We start from the raw sequence: 12,276 nt of genomic DNA, 5'->3' as shown, positions 1-12,276 counted from the left end.
TTAAAACCATCACAAAAAAACGATTAACTTTTCAATTATAAGAAATACTACAAATCATACACCTGACTTAGTCCTCGATGTTTTGTATGAAAATGAACTGTGTTGGTCTTGGAAAAGGGTGACCCTCGGGCTCCAACTTCCTGTGCTCCAGGTTACGGCAGATTAATCTCTCCCAGAACCAGCTGACCAGCCTGCCTGCTGCCCTGCTGCACCTGACCCAAATCCAAAGACTGTCGGCAGCCAAGAACCAGCTCACAGTCCTCTTCGACTTCCCCATTAGTAGGTTCCAGCCCTACTTATATCTGAATTCCTAATATCTTTCACGGTCAAGTCTTTTATTGAGAAACCCCAGACAAGCAGGGCCACTATTCATTGCATTGCACTGTTCAATTATTATTAATTGTGAAGGTAATCCCCTTTGATGAAACCGATTGCTTTCTTTCAGCTACGAACTGGATTGGCCTGCGTAAGCTCAAGGAGTTGGATGTCTCTGATAACCTTCTGACCAGCCTGCCCACATCCATCATGCACTGCCTCAAGTCCCTGAGCTTCCTGAACGTCAGTCACAACAGGTTGAGCATCTTCCCTGACCCCTGGGCCTGTCCGCTGGTATGAAAACACATTCATAGGGATTAGATGAAACTAAAGTCATAACAGCATACTAAAAGTAGGGTCTGGGATGAATTTCAATACATAATCTGAGCCTTTCCTGGTTTCAAAAATGTCTGTGAAAACCTTACAATATGATCTCGTGTTTCCCGTTTGTTTCCCAATCGTGCAGACACATTGCAGAGCCTCCAACAATCTGATGGAAAGTCTTCCCAACACAATCTCCATCTTCTGGAGAACTCAGCTGCAGGAAGTGGATTTCTCTGACAACTGTCTGCAAGAGCTGCCCTCATATATCTTCGAGTTGGAGGTGGGTAGCCTGTTTTAGAGTACAGTCGTATTAGAACTGCTGCAATTGCTTGCAATGTGCATGCCAGCCTCCAGATGACAGTAGAATCACGTTTGACTGCAGCCTACTGTCCTTTTCACAGAAATGTTCAGGAGCAAGTTGTAATGAATGGAGGATAGTCTAGACGAACTTTATAACTGGCGTGTTAAAAAAGGAAGGCCCCCAGGCTTATATGTTTCGTAATGAGACATGTAAGTCGTTCATTTTCTACATCAAAGATTCGTCATGTTCATACTCAATTTCAATGGTGATATTCAGTGACGTTTTAATGGTAACATGAGAAATCACTGATCAGTATCACTGATATGACTTTGAAATGAACAAAGGCATTCCTTTTTTTTTAGGAAGTGTTTCCAAATAAATTACTTTCAGATTCCCTGGATTTCTTGCATTTAAGATATCTGAAATTGAAGTTTTTCCTACCAAATAAATTAGTAATCATAGCTTACACTTCAGGACGGAGTCAGTTTTATAAAAGAATGTTTGTGCACAGGGTTAGATGTTATTTTGCTGCAGGTGTGTGTGAGATTCAATGGGAAGTTCGACTTCCTCCGGATTGACCTCCTTTTTCGCTTCACCCCCCACTGCTCCTCCTCTACCCTGCTCTGCATCATCTTCCCCCTTCTTAACCTCCTTTATCTGTTGATCTTCCTTTCACTTCTCCTCCTCCTCATTGTCCTGGTTTTATTTCTCCCCTGGATTCTTTTCTTTATTTTCACCGTCTTGCTCCTCCTTGTCGGCCTTCTAATCCACTTCGTTTTCCTCCTGCTCTCGATCATCCTGCATATTCTCATTCTTCTCATCCTCTCCACCTTGTTCTTACCCTGATAATAAACCCTTCTCCCGTATCTCTTTTAATACTCATCTTACAACTCCTGCTCCCTCATCCTCCTTGTCCTCCTACTTTTACCCCTCCCAACAGGCCCTGCTCTCTCTCAGACTGTGTGGGAATCACATTGCAATTCTTCCCGCGTCCAATAAGTGGAACTGCTCTCAGCTGCGGACACTGGATCTTTCCAGGAACCAGCTGGGCAAGTAGGTACACCACACACACACACACACACACACAGACACACTCCTTGCCCTTTTCCTGTTTCTCGCTCCCGTCCTAAACCTCGAGCTCCCTCATCTCCTCCTCTTCATCCTTATCCTTCTTACTTTTTCCTCCTCCTCCTTTTTCATTGTTCCACTCTCTATCCTCCCCTCACTCCTGTCCTCTCTCCTCCCATCTGCCTCTGTCTGCCTCTACTTTTCCTCCCCCTTTCTCCTTCCACACCCTGGTTCTCCCATTTTTTTTTCGTCCTTCTCCTCCTCTTCACCCTCATCCCTCCTCCTTTTCGTCTTCCTCTCACTTCCTATTGGTTTTTACTCATCCTAAGCCTTCATCCTCCCCCTTCCCGCTGAATCTGTGTGGGAATCACATTGCAATTCTCCCTGCATCCAGTAAGTGGAACTGGTCTCTGCTCCAGACAGGACAATCTTTCCAGGAACCAGCTGGGGCAAGGAGTTGGACCCACACATACGGCATTATACGAGAATCAATTAAGCAAGGGTCCATGAAGATAATTAGACGTACGAATGTCAAGCTGTCTGTGTCATAAAGCTCAGGAAGAGGAGCAGAACATGAAGAGCCAGACCATCTGCAACTATGGGAGATAAACAGATTTGAAAAGAGATCCAAAAATCTTAAGAGGTTGTCTTTACAACTTTCATAAAACTTCTCTTGATACAGAGGCACTTGCATTTACTGGATTCTGTGCTGTCTTGGCTTGATACTATGGTGCATTGACAATTTCATAACTGTGTCCTTGCTTTTGGTTTACTTCTGTTTCTCATAAAGTCACTGATACATTGTTGTGGGCTTTGAAACATGTAAACCAATGAAGTCCACGTTGCACTGTTAGCTCATTGGCTTATTTTCAAATCGATCGGATTCTCCAGTAATAGCCACATTTCATGCTATGAATGAAAACAGTTGTTTTTGTTAATTTCATGTACAGAAATGCCAAAGTTTTATCAAACTTTTACTGAAGTACACTGAAGAGTCTAAGTGACTGTGAGTGGTTAGATGTGTCAATATGGGGACTTGTAACTGACATATAACCAATCCAGGACAAACCCTACCTCTGGCCCAGTGTCTTCTGGGATTGGCACCAGTGCCCCCCCACTGACCCTGTGAGCAGGATAAATGTTGGAGATCTAGAAACTCTAGAAATAAAACCAATCACACTTAGATGTTTCATTTGTTTAAACTTGAGGACAAAATGAAAAGGCTGAAGTCTGACATGACTTGGGTTTTGATGATTTTTCACTTTTCCCCTAATGAGGATCTTTGCATCTTTATCTGTGTGACAAGCAACCTGCGGTCAGTTGAGTATGCCTTTGATTACATAGAAAATGTTCTCTATCCTCTGTTTCTCATCATCTTGGTCATTATTGGAACCACTCTGGATATAGTTTTTATCCAACAGGTATGCTAATGCATGTGAAAATGGGTCCCTGGTGAAAATCAGGAGTTGATGCTTAATTTGGACTCGGTTACATTTACATGTGGCATTGATATGTGTGCCCACATTGAGACCCGTTCAGTCTGTTCAGCTTGTTTCGGATATGTTTAGTGGTGATCAAATCAAACAGAGGAAAAGATCAAACAATCTGGGAATAGCAGAGGAGACTGCTACAAAGTGTTCTCCTTTGGGGCAAAACATGCACACCCACACACCAACCTCAACAGCAAAGAGCCAGTCTCATCACAGTGTATTAAATTGAAGCAGCGTGCGAAGCTGGATAGCTATACCCTGTTTGGGTGAAGAACTTATCCCTGATCACCAGAATATTCAATAGTGGCACAGAGAAAACTGCTGAGTCATGCAGCTCCTTTTATTCCAGCTGTAGTCAGTGGCTTCACTGGCCAGGGGAGCATCTGGAAGCAGGAGCTCTGTCCTGGCTACAGGAAGAAGACAGGGATGCACCCGAATGGGATGGAACCCTACATAAGATCAGCTGTTTTTATTTTATACGTGAAATTGTGAACTTGGACCTGGAACATTGAGATGCTGCTCCATATTTCAGCCTTGCCATTAATTTCCACTCGACCTGTGTCTTCCTATTGTGCCTTGGAGGTAGATTGTTGTTTGGATTTACAGATGGACTTTTGTCTAGATTTTCAGGTGTGAATGTTCTGTAGCCGACATGTTCATCGTGTTTGAGTTCAAAGATGCACGGTCAACCCTGACCCCTCCATGTCACAAAACACCTGCGAGTGACCTTGGTTGGAATTGGTTTGGCGCAGTGCGAGCTGGAGATGCCAAAGGCAAGTCCTTGCAGGAGTTTTGCTGCGCCTCCAACCCGCTGCCATGCACCTCCAAAATTAATTGTGCAAAGATGGACTGCGGAAACAGTCTGAAAAAGATCCAGAGTGGTTGCCAGGCCTGAGAGAGATGGTTGAAGGTAACATCTGAGGTGGCTTAGGGATGAGTGTTGGTTTGGTTCCATTCACCTGTGGATTTCCAAATCATCTTTGTTCAATGCTAATGGACAGGATGGCATTCATTTAAACCTGTTTACCTCAAACGACTAACTCATTTGTCCACTTGTCACAATAACAAGCGTGCAACTTAAATAACAGTGAACTCCCTCTTCACTTGAATTTGAGCCTATTGATCTGGAAAAAAAAACTTGACATTCTCCAACAGCTCAAAATGATCTTATTCGAATTGTGAAAGAAAAAGATAGTTGAAGGCACCTTTTGTGAAGTAATAGCATATACTTTTCCACTTTGAATTGTAGCAATTGTATTATATTAATAGAAAAGTAAATTCTGAAGATGTTTAGGGGCTCAAAATTCAAATGTTGGTTCTTGTGACCAATTTCTGACTCCAGTATTTTCTTGGGGCCTTAAGTAAAACACACTTGGGACTTCAAAAATTGCTAGCAAAGCAACAACAACCCACATCTTATTTGTATTTTTAAGGCTCACATTAATATCTCTGTGAAAAACCCTTTTTATTGGGTTCATTGGGTTTTCAAAATAATGATCACAATGTCACAAACATTACAATATCCACTAAAGACTACATGCAGTGGTTCATCAGTTGTTTTGCTTTCAGGACAGAAGAGGGTCCCAAATCCAGAAGACTGGCCTTCCTGACCACATGGAATAGAAGGGACCCAGATCCAGGTAGATCTGCTTGTCTTGACGGGCAAGTTTAATCAGACTGTGCTTAAGAATGTGATTTATTATCGTTTTTGTGTATTTGTATATATATATGTATGTGTGTGTGTGTGTGTGTGTGTGTGTGTGTGTGTGTGTGTGTGTGTGTGTATATATGCGTATATATATATGTGTGTGTGTGTATATATGTATGTATGTATATATACACACATAAATATATACATATATGTATACATATATATGTGTGTATATGTATGTATATGTATATATGTAGGTGTATATATGTATATACGTGTGTGTGTGTATATGTGTGTATACATAACACACAGATTTGAAAGCAAAAGCCTTTTAGTTTCATCTACATAAAATCTCAATACCTCAGTATTTCCAGTGGAATAATCCAACAGTCCTATGTATTAGTTTCAGCATTAAAATTAGTGAGCGCATTCATTTTAACATACTCTTATATTGAGCTTTGACAGCTAATGAAAATGAAATTGAAAATCTTGGTGACTGGGTTTAAATTATAATGAGTACTGGTACACAAGGAAGGCACTTCAATGGAGATAGGATCTACAAATCCGAAAAGATTGTTAATCAATCCAATTTAATTGTATATTGTTGACCCTGAATAATTTTGTATGCAATTTTCACTTTGATAAACCTTTTGTTGTATTTGTGGACTGTCAGACCTGGACTTAATGATGAATATGGCTTTTTTTTTTAATTAATCTGTTTGGGAGGTGCTTTTTCTGAATTTGTAGCCACTGGGTAAGGTCTTGAACAAAAACTAACTGGTTCCTGCAGGTTCATTGTTTAGAACGCCAAGTTTCAGCACAAGTGATAAACCGCAGCCTGCATAATAAACACGCATTGAAGTTAACAGTCTGACAGCCTGAATCTGGACTTCAGCCGCTGAACTGCATCCCATGAGATTGTACAGAAGGGCCTGATGAAGTAGCTTTTATTGTCGGCAGTGTTGCTTCCACATGAAGTTTGAGAGGAAGCTCCTCCTGCCAAGAGCCTAATCCCACGACGGTTCATGTTGCGTTGTTGTCGAGGTTTGGCAGTGAGTGACACCAACCCTGTTAGCTTTATCCTAATGACCTGTGGCTTCACGCTGCCACCCTCTGTGTTGGCAGTGTGTCCTGTGGAGTTTCCTGTCATTCTGAGGGACTCGCTGGAAGTGCTTTTCCTGAACGACAACCAGTTGGAGTGTGTCCCACAGTCAGTGTGTGGTCTGAACAGCCTCACCGAGCTCTACCTCTCCAAGTGAGTCACTGCAGGATATCTCTTCATCAGTGCAGCTATTTTATTTTTGGTGTTGTTCATGTTTAGAGGGACAAGGTAAAAAATATATTTTATCATTTTGCCTCTTTCTCATGGTAGGTAGTTGAAAATTAACTTTATGAAATGCTCTCCACAAAACACAATTCACATGCAACATGACAGCTGATCAAATTATTATAACCGTTAAAATCAATAACGACTGGGAAATATATTGAATATATTGAAGAAATGAAAATTTCTGCGAATTCTGAAACTTCATGGGGATTTTTTTTAAGTCATAGACTTTATCCAGACATGGATTATTGTATTTTTGTTTTAGTATTTTTGTTGTATTTTATTTTTGTTGTATTTCATTGGAATTGACAATGGAAATTTTGCAGTGAATGTAATTATTTCAATGGCCACAGAAATGACCATGGGTGAACTTACAAATAAAAAAAAAAATTAAAAAAAAAGCAAGAAAAAAAAAATCAACAAGAAATTACATACTAACCATAATGACGGTGGGGATGGAGACGGTCAAGGACGTCTTGAACCTTGATTTGATAAGTTTGCCGATAATTAGTTTCTCTTTAAATGTGTGTTCAAGTGATTTTGAAAGGTTTGATAAACCACAGTTTACAAACATGGCATTTCAATTGAAAACAATCTGAACTTTTATGTTTTCAATTGAAATAATTTGTACCAGACACAGTGCTGCGGTTTAGCTGTCTTTAATTAATTTTAATTAACTTCCTGTGATCAATCTGGTTGCTGGATCTTGTTTATTCAAAAAAGGAATAAAAACAAACGAAACAAAAAAAAAAAAAATATTTGCATGCAAATATCACCATCCTTCCAATGAGGACAAATGTGAAAAGAAGGGGGTGATTATAGCTTGACTCACCTCAGTGAGTCCTTTACCTTTAAAATCATGCCTCCAAAGTTTAAAACGACTCGTCGTGACCACCTTGATTACCTCTGTGGCTGCAGCCGCTCCACATGAATCTGCTCTCATCCTGAACTGCGGAATCTCACAGACGTTCCCAAGCCATGGAGTTTGTGACCTGATTTGTGACACTGCTTCTTCATAGCATGCTAACTGATTATGGTAGAAAATACAATCTGTGACTTTCACTGGGACTTAGAGAAATATCTCGTCACATTTTGCTTGATGGGATGTAATTTCTAGCTGGATTTCAATTTACCTCTCTTTGTTGGGAAAATTTTTATTGTTGGAAATCCCTCACTGGGTTTGAGGACATTTCTTGCAATGTTTTAGTCGGTCCTGATGATTAAGAGTAACAACATTATCTGGACATTCTAGTAATTCCCGAGTCTTTGTGAATAGCTTTGCACTTTATTGTCTGCATGAGATTGAAAAGGTAAAGAGACATTTTATTTCAAAGGTTTACCTATTAAGTTACCTATAAATACCTTTGGAAAAAAAGACAATGGAGAGTACTGTTGTTGTTGCTTTTTTTTGTTTGTTTTTTTGCATTCACTGACATGTTGGAATTCCCAAAATACATTTTTGGTACTTGATACAAAGTGAGACAAAATCAGTTATGTATGGTTGGAGTTGTGAATAATTTGTCCTTAACATTGACCCTGCAGTAACCCAGGGATCCAGGAGCTTCCGGTGGAGCTCGGCCAGCTGTCGAACCTATGGCAGCTGGACATCGAGGACCTCAATATTACCAACGTACCACAGGACGTGAGGAGTGAAGGCAGGTTTTCAGTTCTAAACCCATCCAGCCAGTGTGCAAAGAAACACAGTTGTTGCTTTATCTTGTCATTCTGATCAAACACTTTTCATCAGGGTTTAGGTCTCAGGTCCACCTTCAAAAACATGATAAAAAAGAAAAATAAATAAATAAATGGCATCTCTATTACTCAAGAGTAACAGCGACAATATGAAAAACAGGGCAGAATAAGAAGTAACAATAAAGAAATAGACGAGTAAATGATAGAAGAAATTTCAAACAAGTATAAATGAATGAAAGAAAAATGTATACTATATCTAAATACATACACATACAAAAAAACAAAATAAAATAAAAAAAGATAAAATCATCCATCCATCAATTGTCTGCTGCTTAACCTGCATTCAGGGTTGCAGGGGATGCTGGCGACTATCCTAGCTGTCATTGGGCGAGAGGCGGGGTACACCGTGGTCTGGTCGCCAGTCTGTTGCAGGGCCACATATATAGACAACAACCATTCACTACCTCATTCGAGGCAATTTTCCCCAATTTTTCAAATTGAACTGCTGCATGTTTGTGGACTGTGGAAAGCAACCAGAGAATCTGGAGGAAACCCACGGGAGGACGTGCAAACTCCACACAGAAAGGCCCCCTTGTTGGAAGCGAACTAGGTTCCTTTGTGCTGTGAGGCTAAAGCACTAACTTTGCTCCCCTCTAATAAATATCAATATATTAGAAAATAACAATAAATAACAATTATACATAAGTATGATTTATTTGCTGTATACAGCAAATAAAGCAATATTGAAAATCAAATACCAATACATGGGTGGCATGGTGGCGCAGTGGTTAGCATTTCAGCCTCATAGCACAAAGGACCCTGGTACGATTCTGACCGTTCTATGTGAAGTTTGCATGTTCTATCCGTGTCTGTGGTTTCCTCCCGCTGTCCAAAAAACATGTAGGTTAATTGGAAATATTGGGAAAATTGCCCTGAATGATTGAGTTAGTGAATGGTTGTTTGTCTATCTATGTGGCCCCTGCAATTGATTGTACCCCACCTCTCGCCCGTTGACAGCCTCCAGCAACCCCCGTGACCCTGAATGCACGATAAGTGGAAGAAGATGGATGGAAATAACAATTCATTCTTAAATATGTATTTAAAAAAGGAAAAGTAATTGAAAATGATGGAAGGCAGTAGAAAATACAGTTAATGTGACTGAAGTCAGAGCTACAGTTATCAAACTATTGGCCATATACCTTCGGTATAACCTGTACTAACCATGTGTGGTCCCCCAGGCCCTGCATCCATACTTTCCTTTTTGAGGGCACAGCTTCGGAAGGCAGAGCCCTGCAAGCTGCTGAAGATGGTGGTGATCGGTCCCCCGCGGCAGGGGAAGACCGCCCTGCTGGAAGCCCTGCAGACAGGCCGACCCTCGCCCTTTGCCCCACCTGATTGTAGCATCTCCACCTCGACCTGGGAGCTGGACAGGCCCTGTGGGGGAAAGAACACCGTGAGAGAAAACACCCTAACATCATCCACAAAATAAAGTTTTGTCACGGTTGAAATACACAGACACAAAATAAAGAAGTCTACGATGTTATTTATCAGCCCTAATTCAAAGCAATCGAGGCTTAAACTCAAAATAAATTATATAGAATCGGTGTTATTTATATTGAATGCTTTGATTTCAAAATTGAATTTAAAGGGTCTATATATTAAAGTAATCAGGAAATAATTGATTGTATTCAAGCTGGAAATATTCGCTAGTTATCTTAGTCTCCCTATTTTTTATTTTTTTAAAGTTTGTTTATGTCTGGATTTTTCTTTTTTTAGTAATAACTCCTTTGGAATTTTTTGCTAATTTTACAATGATTGTCAGTGATTTCACCTGGTCATCTTTATGTATTTATTTTAAAAATAGTAAAGTGAATCTTTCTTATCTCAGACTCAAACACTGAATGTGTTTGCCTTCCTGACTCATCCCTTAGTTTAGAGGTGACGTCCTCTACCCTTCCTCACAGAAGAGGATCTTTCTTATTATCGCCTCATATTATCACCTCATAGACTCTAAATATGTTTGCCTTCCTGACTCATTGCCTGACAATAATTCTTCCTCTGCCTGTCCTCACAGAAGAGCTTGGTGTCATTCAACGTGTGGGACATTGGTGGCCCAGCCAGTATGTCCACCATCAACCAGTGCTTCTTCACAGACAAGGCCCTGTACGTGGTTATCTGGAACCTTGCCATGGGAGAAGAAGCTGTGGCCAACCTGCAGACGTGGCTGCTCAATATAGAGGTCGCATCCCATGCACACACACACACACACCCATGAGTTTGTATTGAGGAAGTCTGTTTAGTAATAATGATTTGTCTGTGATGACACAAGTCTAGACCTGGTCAATATACGGCCCGCGGGCCATATCCGGCCCGCCAAACTATTTTCTTTGGATATTTAAATAATTATTTTCAATCAATATCGAATTAGAAACTACTTATATTTTCCTTTTGTTTAATTTTGTACGGATGATTCCATGTAGAATAATGGTACACTTTTATGATCGTTAATGATTTTAAATTTTAATGAAATACCCCCAAAATTTAAATATTGCAATTTTCATTTTGTTCAAATTACATGAAACCTAAATACCTGATACCTAAAAAAATCAAATACAAAATGTGGCCCGCCAGCCAAAATAATTGCACGCCCCTGCACTAGTCCATTACTGGGCCCATTTCACTACCTCATGTTATGTCATTTAACTAGAATGTCCAAAGTATCACAATAACCTGTTGGTTTTAAGCCAATTGTTTGATTATAACATCTGAAAAATGCTTTTTACTTTGCTGACAATAATAGCATGCTATTACTCTATATACATATCTCATCAGATGATAAGATAAATCATACTAAATCAAAGATCTCAATAAATAGTCCCATTTAAAGTACTGATCGCCATGCCCGCAGGCGCGAGCACCCAACTCAGCAGTGGTTGTCGTGGGAACCCATCTGGATCTGATCAACACGAAGTTCCGTACGGAGAGGCTGGCCACGCTGAGAGCCTACATCCTGGCTCTGTGTCGCTCCCCATCAGGGGCCCGAGCTACCGGTTTCCCCGACATCACTTGGAAGCACCTGCAGTCAGTGGACCTCTTATCTGCCAGCTTACATAACGGACTTATTGTCTTAAAGCTAGTGTTCAAAGCATGAGGGGCCAGGCCCAGTTTGGGTCTTAGGAAGATTTAAAGAAACATAGTTTACTCTGATGACTTAGCAAGAAATACTTTTTTGGCATTGGACTTTTGTTATCTACAGTTATGCAATCTATTTCTAATTTTAATTTAAAAAAATGACAGAAACTGTCTGAATATGCCCAAAATGGTTATCAGTGCCCATATGTTTTTGCAAAAGTTAAAATGTCTTTAAAAAAACGTAATTTGAGGCATGCATGTGTCTTTGTATTTGTGTGTCAGTGAAGTGTCCTGTAAGACCCTTGAGGGTTTCGAGGGGTTAAAGAAGCTGATCTACCAAGTCACTCTCTCTATGAAGGATAAGAGCATTAAAGCCTCTGGAAGCAAATTGCTCGGAAGACTGGTGAGTCATTCTATCCCATTGCATGTCTGCCTGTCTACCTCCCTGTGTGTGTGTGTGTGTTTGTGTGTGTGTGTGTGTGTGTGTGTGTGTGTGTGTGTGTGTGTGTGTGTGTGTGTGTGTGTGTGTGTGTGTGTGTGTGTGTGTGTGTGCGCGTGTGATAGACGTGCAGTCAGTAGAGGCAGGGGAGGCCAGGCCTCACCTGTCATCACAGAAAGAAAAAAAAAATGCAAAATTAAAAGATAAATTAAATGGTTATATTTTTTCACAGATTTGTACTATAAAGTTATTTTCCACATACTGGTAGCTTCACCATTTTTATTTTTTATTTTTTTTCCAAAATCACTAAAGAAAATTCACATTTACTGTTCAAATATGAAGAAGAGACGTGCGTTGACGACGTCAGTGCCTCACCAGCCATGAACCTCACCGCACGTCACGTGTGTGTGTGTGTGTGTGTGTGTGTGTGTGTTTGTGTGTGTGTTTGTGTGTGTGTTGTGTGTTGTGTGTGTGTGTGTGTGTGTGTTATTTCATCAGTTTCTGAAGGAAAGATCCTTCAGAAAGTTTTATCAGCTA

The 12,276-nt window shown here is 40.4% G+C and overlaps 1 protein-coding gene across 2 annotated transcripts in view; it reads left to right on the top strand.

Moving 5' to 3' along the window:
- Window positions 1-12,276, top strand: part of lrrk1 (leucine-rich repeat kinase 1) — a 76,126-nt gene that overhangs the window by 21,258 nt on the left and 42,592 nt on the right. For both annotated transcript variants that reach the window (XM_086143718.1, XM_086143719.1), the window contains 11 exons: window positions 152-279; window positions 446-609; window positions 782-919; window positions 1,881-1,993; window positions 5,068-5,138; window positions 6,275-6,404; window positions 8,019-8,131; window positions 9,407-9,621; window positions 10,243-10,407; window positions 11,077-11,249; window positions 11,583-11,703. In XM_086143718.1, coding sequence (XP_085999844.1) covers window positions 152-279; window positions 446-609; window positions 782-919; window positions 1,881-1,993; window positions 5,068-5,138; window positions 6,275-6,404; window positions 8,019-8,131; window positions 9,407-9,621; window positions 10,243-10,407; window positions 11,077-11,249; window positions 11,583-11,703 — 1,531 coding nt within the window. The remainder of the gene's footprint in view (window positions 1-151; window positions 280-445; window positions 610-781; window positions 920-1,880; window positions 1,994-5,067; window positions 5,139-6,274; window positions 6,405-8,018; window positions 8,132-9,406; window positions 9,622-10,242; window positions 10,408-11,076; window positions 11,250-11,582; window positions 11,704-12,276) is intronic.

This window comes from Fistularia commersonii, chromosome 3, assembly GCF_037954325.1.
Source record: "Fistularia commersonii isolate RoL2024-O1a breed Wild chromosome 3, RoL_Fcom_v1.0, whole genome shotgun sequence".
Classification (NCBI taxonomy): Eukaryota; Metazoa; Chordata; class Actinopteri; order Syngnathiformes; family Fistulariidae; genus Fistularia; species Fistularia commersonii.
This window is presented reverse-complemented; position numbering and strand designations above follow the sequence as displayed.